This window comes from Cervus elaphus, chromosome 18 (assembly GCF_910594005.1).
Source record: "Cervus elaphus chromosome 18, mCerEla1.1, whole genome shotgun sequence".
Taxonomy (NCBI): Eukaryota; Metazoa; Chordata; class Mammalia; order Artiodactyla; family Cervidae; genus Cervus; species Cervus elaphus.
The window spans coordinates 115,441,652-115,460,061 of NC_057832.1; the positions used below are offsets into that span (position 1 = coordinate 115,441,652).

At 38.8% G+C, this 18,410-nt stretch overlaps 1 protein-coding gene across 1 annotated transcript in view; it reads left to right on the forward strand.

The window, feature by feature from the left end:
* Nucleotides 1-18,410, forward strand: part of CNTNAP2 (contactin associated protein 2) — a 2,205,784-nt gene that overhangs the window by 711,488 nt on the left and 1,475,886 nt on the right. Inside the window, exon 4 of the mRNA XM_043872451.1 lies at nucleotides 12,855-13,048. Coding sequence (XP_043728386.1) covers nucleotides 12,855-13,048 — 194 coding nt within the window. The remainder of the gene's footprint in view (nucleotides 1-12,854; nucleotides 13,049-18,410) is intronic.

Genomic DNA, 18,410 nt, shown 5'->3' on the forward strand with positions numbered 1-18,410 from the left:
TGGTTCCAAATAGGAAAAGGAGTACATCAAGGCTGTATATTGTCACCCTGCTTATTTAACTTATATGCAGAGTATGTCATTGAGAAATGCTGGGCTGGAAGAAGCACAAGCTGGAATCAAGATTGCTGGGAGAAATATCAATAACCTCAGATATGCAGATGACACCACCCTTATGGCAGAAAGTGAAGAGGAACTGAAAAGCCTCTTGATGAAAGTGAAAGAGGAGAGTGAAAAAGTTGGTTTAAAGCTTAACATTCAGAAAAGTAAGATCATGGCATCTGGTCCCATCACTTCATGGCAAATAGATGGGGAAACAGTGGCTGACTTTATTTTTCTGGGCTCCAAAATCACTGCAGATCGTGATTGCAGCCATGAAATTAAAAGATGCTTACTCCTTGGAAGGAAAGTTATGATCAACCTAAACAGCATATTAAAAAGCAGAGACATTACTTTGCCAACAAAGGTCCATCTGGTCAAGGCTATGGTTTTTCCAGTGGTCATGTATGGATGTGAGAGTTGGACTTTGAAGAAAGCTGAGCACTGAAGAATTGATGCTTTTGAACTGTGGTGTTGGAGAAGACTCTTGAGAGTTCCTTGGACTGCAAGGAGATCCAACCAGTCCATCCTAAAGGAGATCAGTCCTGGGTGTTCATTGGAAGGACTGATGCTGAAGCTGAAACTCCAATACTTTGGCCACCTCATGTGAAGACTTGACTCGTTGGAAAAGACCCTGATGCCAGGAGGGATTGGGGGCAGGAGGAGAAGGGGACGACAGAGGACAGGATGGCTGGATGGTATCACCAACTCTATGGACACGAGTTTGAGCAAGCTCCGGGAGTTGGTGATGGACAGGGAGGCCTGGCGTGCTGCGATTCATGGGGTTGCGAAGAGCCGGACACGACTGAGCGACTGAACTGGACTGGACTGAACTGATACACAGGTATACATGTGGTTTTATTTTAGGCATCTATGTTTTGTTTATATGGCCTATTCGCACTCATAACATTTTGTCTTAGTTTACAATAGTTTTATAATGAGTCTTGCTATCAACAGAATGAAAGTGGTTACCAAGAAAATACAAGTCAAACCCGCAATCTAGACTGCATTTTGAAAACAATAGCAAAAGAAGAATGCTAACTATACCAAGTCATGGCAAGGATTTGGAATAACAGAAACTCTTATGAAATTCCTAGGGTGTATAGGGATCAGGGTGATAAAAATCAGTTCAACTGCTTTTTAAAATTTTTGGTAAAATTGACTAAATTTAAAACAAACATGCGACTTCCCTAATGGTGCAGTGGTTCAGAATCTGTGTTGCAATGCAGGGGACGTGCGTTTGATCTGTGGTCAGAGAACTAAGATCCCGTATGTCACAGAGCATCTAAGCCTCTGCACCACAGTGAAAAATATCCCACATGCTGCAACTAAGACCCAACACAACTGAATAATTAAATAAATGTCTAAAGTTTGAAAAGATATACAAAAGTTTTTGGACTCACAATTCTCTTCCTAACCCAACAGAAAGGCACAAAGAAGTGGTGAAAAACATGAGCATGGATGTTCATAGCAGCATTATTTATAACAACTTCAATCTGGAAATATACACATGTTCAACAATACCCTAGACTTGATCAATAAAGAGTTGTATACTACATAATGTAGTATTAGGCAACAAGGAAATGAAGAATCAACAGCTAAACACACCCACATGGATGAATCTCTGGGGCAGTTCATTGAAGAGGAGCGGTGACTGTTTGGAAAAGGACATAATGAAAGCGCCTGTGTTGGTGGCAACAGTTTCTTTATAGATCTGGGTGGTGATTGAATGGTTGTGTTCATTTTGTGATTCCTAGGTTTTTATTTATGTGCAAAGACTTAATTAAAATGTTTCAAACATTTTTGAAGCACTACTGTAAATATAGTATCGTAGATGCCATAATTTTAACACTGCATTACCCACAAAGTAAATTGTTGTTCAGTCGCTAAGTCCCGTCTGACTCTTGAAGAGTCAGAACTGCGGCACGCCAGGCTTTCATGCCCTTCACTATCACCTGGAGTTTGCTCAACAACTCATGTCCACTGAGTCAGTGATAAAGTAAATTAAGGTTTCATAATTATTTATAAGCATTATATACCTTAATAATAAAGTTGACAATGCATTTGTTCAAAATGGGCATTTTAGGTTATTACTGATGTGAAAATAAATTTTGCTAGGAGAAGTTCAGATTTCCAGTCAGTCAAGAACATTTAACATCATAATTCAGCTAGTTATCATATTAGGTCTCTTCTCCAGCTTTATGTAATTGACAAATTTCATAAGCATATTTTCCATGCCTTAGATAATAAAAATATTAAAAATGACAGCATACAAGACCAAAGCTTGTGGCTCATCATTAGGACCTCTCTTCAAGCTGACATAGTCATTAATCAACATATTTGAGGCATAATTATTAACCATTTTTGAATTTACCAAAAATATTTCCCAGGCCACATTTTACTATTTTATACTTAACAGAATATTGCCAAAATGCTTTGCTAAAGTTAACATGAAAATACAGCTATGAAATTTAATGTCTCATGTTAAACAGGAGCATGATCAAAACAGGAAATTCTTATAACCTACCAACATCACTCCCAGTGGTTTCCCCATCTATTTGCCATGAAGTGATGGGAATGAATGCCATGATCTTAATTGTGTAGATTAAGTATATCTTAATTAAGTATATTCTTTTTATAAGTAGGTCATAACCACACCTTCTAGCTGTTTATTCCCACTGTAAATAAAATCTGAAGTCATTAGCAGCAAATTTTATCACTTCTTAAGACACCAACTCTTTTTTCTTTATCAGTGAGATAATTCACAATTTACATACTTGAATTTTACATTCTTAAATGTCACAGTTCATCAATCTTACTATTTTAAAACAGCTTTCATTTGTATCTCATTGCATACTTTTCATAATATGCTCATTTCATGTATGCTTTACAATTTTCAGAGGATCCTTTCCATTTTTGAGGGGTATCTTTTTTTGTTTTAATTTTGAAAAAAAAAAATTCAGTCATTACTTCTTCAAATGCTTATATTCTATGCCTTTGTTTTATTCTAGAACTTCAAGGCTTATCACTGAAATTCACACTTTAACCTATTTATCTATTTACTCCCACAATTTTTCATAGTTTAATTGATGTGTCATTGATGTATACTAATATACCTATTTAAATTGTGCCATTTGCTCATTTTTATATATGTATACAGCCATGAAACCATCACCACGATCAATATAATGAATATATCCATCACCTCAAGATGTTTTCTTTTTCCACTTTATAACTCCTTTCTTCTCCCTCTGGCCCCCCATCCCTACTCAGTTGTTGATCTGCTTTTATTCCTGTATATCAATTTGTGTTTCCTAGAACTTTATTTGCATCATACAGTATTTACTTTTTCTCCCTGTATTCTTTCACTCAGCATAGTTATTTTGAGACTGATCATGTAACATGTGATGTTGGAGAAGACTCTTGAGAGTCCCTTGGACTGCAAGGAGATCCAGCCAGTCCATCCTAAAGGAAATCAGTCCTGAATATTATTTGGAAGGACTGATACTGAAGCTGAAACTCCAATACTTTGGCCACCTGATGCGAAGAACTGACTTTTTGGAAAAGACCCTGATGATGGGAAAGATTAAAGTCAGGAGGAGAAGGGGACGGCAGAGAATGAGATGGTTGTGTGGCATCACCAACTCTGTGGACATGAGTTTGAGTAAGCTCCGGGAGCTGGTGAGGGACAGGGAAGCCTGGCGAGCTGCAGTCCACCGGGTCACAAAGAGTTGGACACAACTGAGCAACTGAACTGAACTGGTGTAACGTGTACCAGTGCCGTTTCCTTTTTATTGCTGAATAGCTTCCACGATATGGTTATAGAATGTCTTCCCTGGTAGCTCACCTGCAATGCAGGAGACCCCACTTTGATTCCTAGGTGGGGAAGTTTCTCTGGAGAAGGGATAGGCTACCCGTTCCAATATTCTCGTGCTTCCCTGGTGGCTCAGATGGTAAAGAATCTGCTTGAAATGTGGGAGACCTGGGTTCGATCCCTGGGTTGGGCATGTCAACCCACCCCAGTATTCTTGCCTGGAGAATCTCATGGACAGAGGAGCCTGGCGGGCTACAGTGTCACAAAGAGTCGGACAAGACTGAATGACGAAACACACACAGATAATTTCAGGATATTCCTCTCATGAGGTTATTTTCCTATCAATGTCTACTTGTTTTACTTCTGAGATCACTTTCTAGTTCTTTTTAGTATCTGTCTGTAAATCTTTTATTTCTCCCTCTTGGATGTGATCATTACTGCTGGTTTTTAATGGATGGCATTACTTATGTTATATTTTTGAGCACCTGAGACTTTTATTTCCCCTGTTCCTCCCTTGCTATTATATCTGGAGACATTTGCATTGACGTTTTGACTTTGTTAGCTGACTTACGGCATATTTTTTCTGTGATTTTGCTTTTTTTTTTTTTTTTTAGGTTCTTCTTTGCAGCCAGCTGTTTCTCTCTCACCCTCTTTCCTTTTCTTCCCTATAATTTGGTGATTTTTCTCCTCAGCTTCCCAGTCCTCAGTGCAGAAACACATTTTACATGGAGGACCCTGTGTCCTTGCCTGCCAGTGTTACTAGGGAATCATAAGTCCAGTCAACAAGCCAATGGGTGCCTTCTCTTGCCTTAGAGATGCCTGTTTTCCAAATTCCTTGAGTGGCAGTGGTCCCCTACCTTTGGGGCACTAGGGACCAATTTCATGGAGGACAGTTTATCCACAGACAAGGGTGAGGGAGCAATGATTTAAGGATGATTCAAGTATATCAATTTTAATGCGCACTTTACTCCTCTTATTATTACATCAGTTCCACCTCAGATCATCAGGCATTAGCATCTGGAGGTTGGGACCCTCTGGACCATACAGCCTCCTATTACCCGTATCTCTAAGTCAGTAAGCAGTTATTTCAGTCTCTTTTCACGGGCAAGTTAGTCCTGGGTTAGTTTGGTTTTCAGCTCTGACCCAGGCTTCCTCTTGGTAACACACACAGGGATGTGCATTCACCAACACTCCCCAGGAACCCAGTGCCCCTATGTCTCTGCCTATCCCCAGCCCCAATTCCAGCAGGAATTGATTATGGTCCTACTTACCATTTTGCATTTTGGTTACATTTCTAGTGCATGGAGAAGCTTATCATGCTTTTGATCCTGGATATGTCTTTTCAATTTTCTTTTTATCTATCTTATCTAAAAATTCTGTGTGTTTAGAGCAGGAGGTCTCCCAGCCTGGACTCATAATGCTATCTGGCTTGCAAGTCTCCTTTTCAATTTATTCCTTTCATCTGATACATTTTTCCCAACCAGTTATTAAAGATAGTTCTAGCTTTAATTGAATTTTTCTACTATTTTCTGTTAAATTAGAATTGAGGCATGCAGTCTCCTGGTGTTACAGGCACCTGCTTAGGCATCAGGTTTATGCAGGAGCCATTTATCACTGGAAAAGATACTCCACGCCCTCTCTTGAACCACACACAAAGTTTCTTGTTTCTGTTAGCTCTCAGAGGTACACATTTACAAATTACAAAGAGGAAACGGCTATCACGGCTATCTCTGAGTTTAGAGTGCTGATTTAATCCACTACTCCAAGTTTTTTATTATAATTCTTTAATCAAGTAACCCCAGTGGGGGTGAACATCCAGAATGCAAACGCTGAGTATCATAGTTCACACACACACACACACATGCACACACACATATGTGGAGGGGTAAGATATATGTATTCAAGAGAGAGAAAAAGGAGAGAGAAATGAAGGGGTGGAGGAAGATGGAGAGAGAGGAAGGAAAAGGTAGGGCAGGAACAGCATCCCAGAGTTTAGGGAATGGTAGGAGTTCTATGTAAGGACACATCTTTCAAGTCACTGTAACAATTTATTAGTAACCTAATAGATAATTTGGCTCTATTATTTCTAGATAAGAGTTATTCTTAAATCATTTTAGAATCTAAGAGTTTATGACCGTTCACTATTTCTGCATTCTTTTTCTCCTCTTTGACTTTCCACTTAGTTCCCTTGAGCCATCACTGTATCCACTGGGAAACACTTCTGTCCTCTTTCATATATTCTCCATGGTGTTTTGGGGGAGCCCTTCTGCTCTCTTATATACCATTTCCTGAGGTTTTTGTCATGAAAGAGGTATCATTCTTAATCCTTAGATCGATAAAGGTTACACATTTCACAAGCCAAATGAACAAAGTAATCAACTTCCCCAAATTACATTGTGAAAGAGATCAAAGAGAAACAGAGAACTTCCCATCGATCTTTCCACCATGCTTCTCATGAAAGCCTGACATTTGCCCTCCCCTGGAGGTTGATCACTATTCTCTTCACATTCCCTTTGGCTAAGGAATAAGTTTTAACTTATATTTTTTACTGCTTTTAGACTTTTGCCTCCCTTAAAGTTGACCATACATTCATTTATTTAAGTAATGAGGTAAATGAGATTAAGTAGCTATCTGTTAGTTGCTTCTTTATTGAAAATTGTAATGCAGCAAAAAAAAAAAAAAAAAAGGGTAAATTAAGAGAATTTATTCTGAAATTCATTTTGCAAAATTAGGAGAAATATTCTAAATTGCATCAATCAAATGTACATATTTTTTCTTATTTTACTCACAGTAATAATTGCTTATTTATTTCAATAACCAAAATCATCCTGTTGCTTTTAGTAATGCATATATAGAACTTCATATACAGCTGGGTATAGGATTTTCCCAAAGTTTGAAACTATCTAACAGATAAGGAAATATATTTATTATCTCTTGATGACTAGGTATACTGGTATCCCCCAAATTCATATATGAAATTGAAAGTGTTAGTCATTCTGCTACTGCTAAGTTACTTCAGTCGTGTCCGACTCTGTGCGACCCCATCCCTGGGATTCTCTAGGCAAGAACACTGGAGTGGGTTGCCATTTCCTTCTCCAATGCATAAAAGTGAAAAGTGAAAGTGAAGTCACTCAGTCATGTCTGACTCATCATGACCCCACGGACTGCAGCATACCAGGCTCCTCCATCCATGGGATTTTCCAGGCAAGAGTACTGGAGTGGGGTGCCATTGCCTTCTCCGTGTTAGTCGTTCAGTTGTGTCCAACTCTTTGCAACCCTATGGACTGAAGCCTGCCAGGTTCCTCTGTCCGTAGAATTCTCTAGGCATGAATATTGGGGTGAGTATCCATTCTCTACTCATTCAACAAAAGACTGGTTCCAAATTGGGAAAGGAGTACGTCAAAGCTGTATATTGTCATCCTGCTTATTTAACTTATATGCAGACTATGTCAGGTGAAATGCCAGGCTGGATGAAGTACAAGCTGGAATCAAGATTGCTGAGAGAAATATTAATAATGTCAGATATGCAGATGACACTACTCTTATAGAAGAAAATGAAGAAGAACTGAAGAGCCTCTTGATGAGGAGAAAGAGGAGAGTGAAAAAGCTGTTTCAACATTCAAAAAACTAAGATCTTGGCATTTGGTCCTATCACATCGTGGCAAATAGATGGGGAAACAATGGAAACAGTGACAGATTTTATTTTCTTGGGCTCCAAATCACTGCAGATGGTGACTGCAACCATGAAATCAAAGACGCTTGCTCCTTGGAAGAAAAGCTATGACAAACATAGACAGCATATTAAAAAGCCGAGACATTACCTTGCCAACAAAGATCTGTCTAGTCAAATCTATGGTTTTTCCAGTAGTCATGTATGGATGTGACAGTTGGACTGTAAAGAAAGCTGAGCACCGAAGAATTGATTCTTTTGAGCTGTGATATTGGAGAAGACTCTTGAGAGTCACTTAGACTGCAAGGAGATCTAACCAGTCCATCCAAAAGGAAATCAGTCCTGAGTATTCATTGGAAGGACTGATGCTGAAGTTGAAATTCCACTACTGATGCGAAGTACTGATTCATTTGAAAAGACCTTGATGCTGGAGAAAATTGAAGGCAGGAGGAGAAGGGGACAACAGAGGATGAGATGGTTGGATGGCATCACCAACTCGATGGACATGAGTCTGAGCAAGCTCTGGGAGTTGGTGGTGGACAGAGAAGCCTGGCGTGCTGCAGTCCATGGGGTCACAAAGCATCGGACATGACTGAACAACTGAACTGAACCTAACCATTCTCTTCTCCAAGGGATCTTCCCCACCCAGAGATCAAACCTGGGTTTCCAGCACTGCAGGCAGATTCTTTACTGTCTGAGCCACCAGAAAGACCCCAAAATTAATCTATGGCTCCTCCAAAATTTTACAGAATTCTTGGTAAAATCAACACATGGATGACATATGACTATTGGAAATGTTAGATACTACAAAAGTAGAGAAATAGCAAATGAAATACAAAGCTGGGACAACAAACTCATATGCAGGTTAGAAGGAAAGTGATTCCAAAAAATACTGCAGACTAGATTTCCCAGGATACAATTTATGAGTCAGAGAAGTGCAAATTTTGTAGGCAATACCTTCAGGATGAAAACCTGGGGAAGGGAAGGGAAGGAAGCAGAAATAGGCAGAGGCGGTAGTCAACATGTGATGCGGTCTCCGTGGAAGCTTCAACTTCCAATTTCTCAGGGAGCTCTGAGACCAGACTGTGGTGACTATTTATAGTTTTCTGCAGTTGGGACAATGGTATTGACCATTTCTAGCCCCTGGACAGCCCATTGTTACATCTGTATAACCCTAGGAACGGGCATGACCTTGTGTAAAAATGCCTCTTTTTTAACCCAGGGAATCCCTGAAGGGAATCACAGCTATATTTGGTCTTCCAGCAGCAATGTAAATATCTGAAAGAATAAGTCCTCCAGTCACATATTAGAAGCAAAATGGCAAATCACAGCACGCATTGCAGAGGTGATATTTGGAGTGAAATTGCTGATCCTTGAAGGAGAAATAATATTTTGAGGGAGGATCATAATAAGTTGAGGGAGGATTTGGGAAGGTATAGAGGGTGTGTTTCAGTCTTTAGTTTGTGAAAGTGTGGACCATTTATTTCTGGAGGCAATGAGGATCAATTGAAAAATATTGAACTAGGATCAACTATGATTAGATCTGCCTTATAGAAACATCATTCTTGTACAAGTGTAGTTTGAATAAATAAGGGGATGAAGACTGAGAAGGTAGTTGTGAGGTGGTTATACACATGTTCTATAGATAGCACACATGTAGACTAAACACACACACTTTATATAGTTGGAGTGCTTAAAAATGTTTTTGGAAGTATAATTTAGATATGGTGAAATGCACAGATCTAAAAGAGAAGTTGATGTTGAGCAGAGGTTAATACATTACAGCTCTCTGGCCAGCCTCCTGTCTTTATTAATAAAGTTTTATTTAATCACAACCACATCTTGTTTCTGGATCTTCTATGGCTGCTTCATGCTATAGTAGCAGGGCTTAGTAGCTGTAGCAGTTTAGTAGTTACAGAAGTAGCATGGTCTGCGAAGCCTAAAATATTCAGTGTTTAACCCCTTAGAGAAAAAGTTTGCAGACCCTTGATCTAGGGTTTACTGCTTTCAAGTAATACTGAATCATTTCAGATGTGAAACTCAGTACGGTACATTTTTTCCTTGCCTCATATCCTTTGTGCTATTGTAATCATACATTTTATTTCTACATTTGTTAGAAACCCTCTTCTTCATTGTTACTATTTTTGTTCTAAGCAATTATCTTCTAAAGAAATTTTAGAAACATTAACAAATATTTCATATTTACTGACATGTTTACCATTTTCAGCATTTGTTTCTTCATGTGATTTCAGCACGGCCAGTTTTCCCTGCAGCTGAAAAATTTCCATTTCGTATACAACATGCCTATTGATGATGAATTTTCTCAGCGTTTGTCCTAAGTATCATTATTTTGCTTTCGTGTTTGAAGGATATTTTTGCTAGATGTATAATTTTACACTGACACCTTCTTTTTCTTTTCTTTTCATCACTTCCTTTCTTTGTTCACTGGCTTGCACTGCCATTGTTGAGATGTTATTTCCCTCTGAGCACTTTTAAGATTTTCCCTTTAGCATGTTTTTTTGAGCAATTATTTATGGTGTGCCTTGGTGTATTTTTCTTTGTATTTATTCTTCTTGGTCTTCAGTGAATTTCTCAGATATTTGGGCTTGTATTTTTCAACTATTATTTCCTCAAATGTATTTTTTTTTTCTGCCTCAGTCTCTAACCTTTCTGCTTTTCATACTCCATTTGCATGATTGTTAAGACATTTAATGTCATCCTACAGGTTATTGGACTACTGTTTGTTATTAAGCCATATTACCCACTGTGAGCTTAGGCCTGAATGGTTTATTGGACCCTGTGTTTGAGTACAGTACTATTTTCTTCTCAGTTTGGTGGTGCTAGTGGTCAAGAATCTGCCAGTGCAGGAGACATAAGAGACATGGGTTTGATCCCTGGGTCGGGAAGATCCCCTGGAGAAGGAAATGACAACCTACACCAGTATTCTTGCCTGGAGAATCCCATGGAGGTAGGAGCCTGGTAGTCTACCGTCCATGGGGGTGTAGAGAGTCAGACAGGACTGAAGGGGCTTAGCACACACTATTTTCTTCTCAGTTTCTAATCCGCTGTTGAGCCCATTCAGTTAATGTTTTATTTCAGATATAATCTCTAGTCCAAAAGCTCCCATGTTGTTTTCCTTTGTTGTTTCTTTTCTCCATTAAGGTTTCATATTTGTTTCTTCAATATTTGCATGTTCTTGTTCAAATAACACAACTGATTTATAATCTCTCTTGGAAAGTCATGGTCTGTTAATTTCATCATCTGTGTCTATTACCACTAACTGACTTTTCTCTGGTTATGAGTCATATTTTACTGCTTACCCACATATCTGATATTAAAAAAAAGTTTGTGCTGGATATTATCATCATCTGTGTCTATTACCACTAACTGACTTTTCTCTGGTTATGAGTCATATTTTACTGCTTACCCACATATCTGATATTAAAAAAAAGTTTGTGCTGGATATTATAGCTTCTTGTTGAGTTTCTTTCATATTTTCATGAAAGTCTCATGAAAAATAAACTTCCAGTCTTCCATAATGAAGTGTTGAATTTCATTCAACCAAGGGGTTAATTCATTTGTGGATCAGCATGATCTTTATTCAGACTTTTTACCAACCTTTTTTTCAGATGTGTTCAGAGTAGGATTAGAATTAGAATCCTTATTTTAAGATAAAATTATTCTACTCCCTTTCCGAGATCACCAATGAATGCCTAGGGTTGTTCAAGTTCTCTCAGTCTTGTCCAGTCTGAAATCAAACTACTCCCAGGACTGTGCATCTTCTAGCTATTGTTCATTTCAGGTCTCACTTCGCTTTGTCTTGTCAAGTCTTGGTCTGCAAATACACAGCTTAGCATTCATCCAAAGTCTGAACTGAAGATACTCACTGGAGGCCCTATGGGCATTCCCAAAGTTCCTTCTCCTTACATCTGCCCCTTCCCTGATACTCTGCCTATGAATTCTGTATTCCTCGAGAGCTGTGATTCTGCTCTGTCTTCAAGTCAGTGATGCTGCTGTGTCTGTTCAGAATTTTCTTTTATGCCATGATCTGGAAAGTGAACCATGCAGAAAGCCAGGAAGCTGGCAGGGCTCATTTCATTTGTGTATCTTATCTCATGAATCAGAGTCCAATATGGTGTATTGTCTAATATCTTAAAAGTATAATCCTATACATTTTGTCAGGTTTGTAATTCATTGTGGTGGGAGAGGTATTCTATCATAGTTGAGAGCAGAAATAAGCCCTGTAAATATCATTATATGAATGATATATCACTGATGATTTGCAAAATGATCTTTATTAGCATAGACTTCATAAAATAAATTATTTTACTGTCAGCTTTTAAATTCCTTATTTGAAAAGTGAGGCATATGTTCTCATATACTGTGCATTGGATAATTTGTTGAATATTTTCCTATTATTTACTACCATTAGTAATCAAACTCACTCAAAAAATTATATTGCTTCTTAGAACTAAGCATCATGCCATATTTTCTGTAATCTATTTATGTGCAATCATAGTTGTTTCACATACTGTTATAAATTAGGAGTCTTTTTGTTTTATGTTAGTGCCGTTTCTCTCATGGATATTTTCACATTCTTACTCTTTGCCAGTCATTTATTTTGTTTTACCAAAAGAAGCTTCACTTCATTTAGTGACTCAAATTATTTTCCTAGAAATGTGTTCATCTAGAGTCATTGGTTGTATAGCTCTAAGAGTTAGTGAACATATTGACTAATTTACTATATATCTTAGGTCTCAGGGGTGGATGTAAGATTAGGCTTCATCTTGAGAGCTAGTAGTGTTCTTTCAACTCTGAACTTTCTAAAATAAATATATATTTTAGAGTTGTGTATAGTTGCATTTTGTTTCATTTATGATCTGCTTAAAGATAAATCCTTTCATGAGAAAATATTAGATGGCTACATATCTTTTCCTAGTGATTTTTAGTTGAAGAATTCATGGTAAATTGATCAAGCCTCAGCCAATTAGAGTTTGACATGTACTAATAAGATCTAATTGAGGAATTATGAAGACATTTGCTCAGGAGAAAATGAGCACATAATTACACCATAAAGAGGTCAGAGTGTCAATGTTACCCTGCTAGAAGAATATTAGTTGAAATCCCTGTGGCATCTATAAAGGATGCTTAATAATGTATCTGTGAAATATAGTACTTCCAACGCCAATTAAAAGATGTAGAATGACCCATTGTCAATTGTAGAAGTTCAACAATAAATACCTATCTCCCTCCTCTTGTCTCTACCTTATTCAGGTGCTGGGGGATGGTCTCCATCGGACAGTGACCATTATCAGTGGCTTCAGGTTAACTTTGGCAATCGGAAGCAGATCAGTGCCATAGCGACTCAAGGAAGATACAGCAGCTCAGACTGGGTGACCCAATATCGCATGCTCTACAGTGACACTGGGAGAAACTGGAAACCCTACCATCAAGATGGGAATATCTGGGTGAGTCACTGTCAGAAAAAGACACAGAACTGAGTTTGCAGATATCTGAAAATGGTAGTGGATTCTGGTGTGTTCTTTGGCTGAGGAGTAGCTATCTGACTCTTCCCATCCCTAGTGCAGTCTGGGGAAGGGCTTGGGAGTGAAGTGGTTGGAGATTGATCTTGCTATTTTAGGTTTCCTTGTGTGTGTGTCCTCTGGTACTTGCTGAGAGAGAAAAGAAATGTGAGCTAAGCAAGAGAAGATGGGAAAATGAATCCAAACCCAGTATGCCCTACCCTGCCCCACCCCAAGCCTTTTCTTAGTGATGAAAAACCTTTATCTTGCAAAGTCAATGCAATGGGTGTCTCCTTCCCCAGCCTCTGGTGTATTTCACAGACAATACGACCACGCAATAAAACTATTTTGAAACCTGAAAAAAAAAAATAGGTAAATAACTCAATAATGATAGAACACTAGATTTCTTTAAGCACAATGTTTCAAGTAACTGTGTATTAGTTTGTAGCACAGATCTGCAGTGGTACAAATTACGCAAATTCTGAACTGAGAATTAAGTAAATAGAAGAAAAAAACAAAAACTCTTACTTGCCTCTGTCTACTGAAAAAGATGCACAACTTGAGAGCTGCAAGTCAAGTTTTGTTTGGGGCAAAATGAGGCTCCAGCCTGGGACACAGCACCTCAGATAGCTTTGAGAGACTGCTCCAAAGAGGCAGTGGGGGAAGGTCAATCTATTAGATTTTGGTGAAGGGGGAATTCAATACAATTAAGCGCTCATTTTACAAAAGGTTTTCTGCTAGTCTCGAGGAGCCGATGTCCTCATGAAGGGGTTTAGTACCACTCCTTAGCTACCAACCATATGTATGAAGAGGCAAATAAGGTAGAAAAATAGTTTTAAAGAAAAAGCAAATAGAAGACCAGCCATAGCTTTGGAGTACATTAGACACCATGGTGAGCATCCCCTTCTCAATTTTAAATAGTTTAAAATATTACTAGTCCTCTCTCTAAGGTGTGTGCACTTTGTATTTATGTGTTAAAAACCACCAAGAAGCTATTTATTCATACATTCTTGCTGGTTGAAGAATGTTTCTTTAGGCTGCAGTTTCTATCCAAGGCTTAGGGCAACCAGTCTCAATCCGGGCTACCCTTTTGAGTTGCCAGAGAAGAATTTAAAGTATATGAATGCCAGGCCCACCCAGGCAAATTAAATTAGAATCATGTAAGTAGAATTTTATATTAATGACTCTGATATTTTTTTACTTCAATTTGAGTAAAATGTTGAAATTATGTAGAAATAATTTAGAGGAGTAGGAGCAGTGATATAGGAAAGAATATACTCATAATGGTAATTTAAACCCCTATTACAAATCTGTAGGCATTTTATTTTATTTTTTTTTATTCTGAGAAAAAAAAGGTAGTTTGATCCATTTACTCTTAAAGCTATATTAATTAAATTGGAAAGTTTTGTGTATTCAATCAAATATTCACAACATACAAATTAATTATATATGTTATAAAGTGCTAAATTTTAAGGGATATATTTTAATTTTTTTAAAAGGCAGTCATAACCAAAATCAAGTAAAGCCATCAATAAGAAACAAAAAGGAGGAGATGGGAAGAGGAGGAGGAGGAATGGGAGGAATTTGTTTTTGATTTATGTATTAGACAGAATTCTGGGGATTTTTGACCTGATCAGGGCCCACTTCCAGAAAGGTTATAGCGTAAAACTCTTAAGTAATTTTTGTGAGCAGGCAGAGTTTAGTGCTCCAAACTTGAGTAGTCATTTCCACAGCAGTTGTCCATGATCATAATTGTCATGTGAAATAAGGATATAATACTCTGATAATAAAACATACATATGCCAGAGTAGTCCTTTAGAAATAAGTTCTATTAAGCTTTGATCGCTTGGCAAGAACATTTGTATATTGGGATGTGTAAATTGTAGGAAGCAAGCAGGAAGGAAAATTTTGCTTCATGGAAAGTCTTCATCTCACAATTAAGCTAAGTTTAAGTATCAGGCATAATTTATATAAAAACGTGGTTTTCAACCCTGGATACACAATGGAATATCCTATAAAGCTTTAAAACATGGATGTTTGGGTCTCATTTCCAGAGATTTGGAATTGATAGTCTAAGATGAAACCTAGGCATTGAGATTTTAAAGCTCCCCGAATCATTCTAATGTAATGTTAGCACTGAGAACCCTATTGTAGATTGGTTTTCAGCCTGTAGGTAAGATGGGTATGAAGGTCTTTCCTATAGCTCGAATGGTAAAGAATCTGCCTGTAATGCAGGAGACCCAGGTTCGATCCCTGGGTTGAGAAGATCCTCTGGAGAAGGGAATGGCAATCCACTCCAGTATTCTTGTCTAGAGATTCCCATGGACAGAGGAGCCAGGCAGGCTACAGTCTGTGGGATCGCAAAGAGTCTGAGTGACTAACACTACTACTACCAAATGGGCATGTAGGAGGTCTATTGTGAAAAACAATGGTAAAACAGAAAATTAGAAAGGGCCTTCCTTAAAGTTGAGCAGAAAGAGATACTGACTGGGTGACTAAACAAACAACAGACCAACTAACTGGGCAGAGACACATAAGGCTCAGATCACAAGCTCTTCCAGTAGAGCAATCATTATTTTCTCTCCAAAATGCAGTTATTTGAAGAGCTGCAGCCAGACTCCAAACTATCTTTCAGATTTCTGTTTCTGTAAAGTTTTCTTTCCAAAATTGAGAGACTGTTAAATCCTCTCCTTTCATAATGGACTAGTTAAGTTTAGTTCAGTTCAGTCACTCGGTTGTGTCTAACTCTTTGCAACTCCATGGACTGCAGCACACCAGGCTTCCCTGTCCATCACCAACTCCCAGAGCTCGCTCAAACTCATGTCCATTTGGTAGGTGATGCTATCCAACCATCTCATCCTCTGTTGTTCCCTTCTCCTACCACCTTCAGTCTTTCCCAGCATAAGGGACTTTTCAAATGAGTCAGTTCTTCACATCAGGTGGCCAAAGTATTGTAGTTTGATCTTCAACATCAGTCGTTCAAATGAATATTTAGGACTGATTTCCTTTAGGATTGACTGGTTGAATCTCCTTGCAGTCCAAGGGGCTCTTAAAGAGTTTTCTCCAAACCACAATTCAAAAGCATCAGTCCTTAGGTGCTCAGCTTTGTTTATAGTCCAACTCTCACATTCATACATGACTACTGGAAAAGCCATAGCTTTGTCTAGACAGATCTTTCTTGGCAGGGTAATGTCTCTGCTTGTTCATATGCTGTATACGTTGCTCTTAGCTTTTCTTCCAAGGAGCAAGCATCTTTTGATTTCATGGCAACGGTCACCATTTGCAGTGATTTTGGAGCCCAAGAAAATAAAGCCTGTCACTGTTCCCATTGTTTCCCCACCTATTTTCCATGAAGTGATGGTGACCAGACCACATATTAAAAAGCAGAGACATTCCTTTGCCAACAAAGGTCCATCTAATCAAAGCTATGTTTTTTTCAGTAGTCATGCATGGATGTGAGAGTTGGACTATAAAGAAAGCTGAGTCCTGAAGAATTGAAGCTTTTGAACTGTGGTGTTGGAGAAGACTCTTGAGAGTCACTTGAACTGCAAGGAGATCCAACTGGTCAATCCTAAAGGACATCAGTCCTGAATATTCATTGGAAGGACTGATGTTGAAGCTGAAACTCCAATACTTTGGCCACCTGATGCGAAGAACTGACTCATTTGAAAAGACCCTGATGCTGAGAAAGATTGAAGAAGGGAGGAGAAGGGGATGACAGAAGCTGACATGGTTGGATGGCACCACTGACTCAATAGGCATGAGTTTGAGTAAACTCCAGGAGTTGGTGATGGACAGGGAGGTCTGGCGTGCTGCAGTCCATGGGGTCACAAAGAGTCAGACATGACCGAGCAACTGAACTGAACTGAATTGATGGAACTGGATACCATTATCTTAGTTTTCTGAATGTTGAGGTTTAAGCCAGCTTTTTCACTCTCCTCTTTCACTTTCATCAAGAGGCTCTTTAGTTCTTCGCTTTCTGCCATAAGGGTGGTATCATCTGCATATCTGAGGTTATTGATATTTCTCCCAGCAATCTTGATTCCAGCTTGTGCTTCATCCATCCTGGCATTTCACATGATGTACCCTGCATATGAGTTAAATAAGCAGGGTGACAATATACAGCCTTGATGAACTCCTTTCCCAATTTGGGACCAGTCTGTTGTTTCATGTCCGGTACTAGCTGCTACTTCCTACCTGCATACAGATTTCTCAAGAGGCAGGTCGGGTGGTCTGGTTTTCCCATCTCTTGAAGAGTTTTCCACAGTTTGTTGTGATCCACACAGTCAAAGACTTTGGCATAGTCAATAAAGCAGAAGTAGATGTTTTTCTGGAACTCTTTTGCTTTTTCAATGATCCAACAGATGTTGGCAATCTGATCTCTGGTTCCTCTGCCTTTTCTAAATCCACCTTGAACATCTGGAAGTTCATGGCTCACATACTCTCCACTGAATTGGAGAATTTTGTGCATTACTTTGCTAGGGGATGAGATGATTGCAACTGTGAAGTAGTTTGAGCATTCTTTGGCATTGGAATGAAAACTGACCTTTTCCAGTCCTGTGGCCACTGCTGAGTTTTCCAAATTTACTGGCATATTGAGTGCAGCACTTTCACAGCATCATCTTTCAGGAATAGCTGAAATAGCTCAACTGGAATTCCATCACTTCCACTAGCTTTGTTCATAGTGATGCTTATAATTCACTGAGACAATTTATAAAGATGGCTGCCCTAAATATGTCTGCTCTAACGATGGCTGCTTATAAAGATGGGTGCTTATAAAGTTGGCTGCCCTCAAGATAATTGCTAAAATGCAGCGACATTAGGACTTCATTTACCAGATTATTAGCAGTAAGTGTGTGCTTAGTCACTCAGTCATGTCCGACTCTCTGTGGCCCCATGTACTGTAGCCTAACAGGCTCCTCTGTCCGTGGAATTTTCGAGGCAAGCATACTGGAGCAGATTGCCATTTCCTGCTCCAGGGAATCTTCCCAACCCAAGGATTGAATCCATGTCTCTCATGTCTCCAGCATTCACAGATCTAGCACCACCTGGGAAACCCACTGAGCAGTAAGGGAGGGTCTCGTTTTGACTAAATACAGAGACTTGAGTTCAAAGAACTAAGAAGGGTGACATTTTCCAGCATGACTTGGACTTTTCTGGTTTATATAAAATGCCAGAGGTTGAGTCAGGAAGACAAGGTCATTCAGTGAAAAATATCACAAATTGTGAAGGTAAGCTATTAATACTTCTACATAGAGGACTCGCAATTTTTTCTGATGGTGATCAAGGGTGTATTTCTATAGTTTTT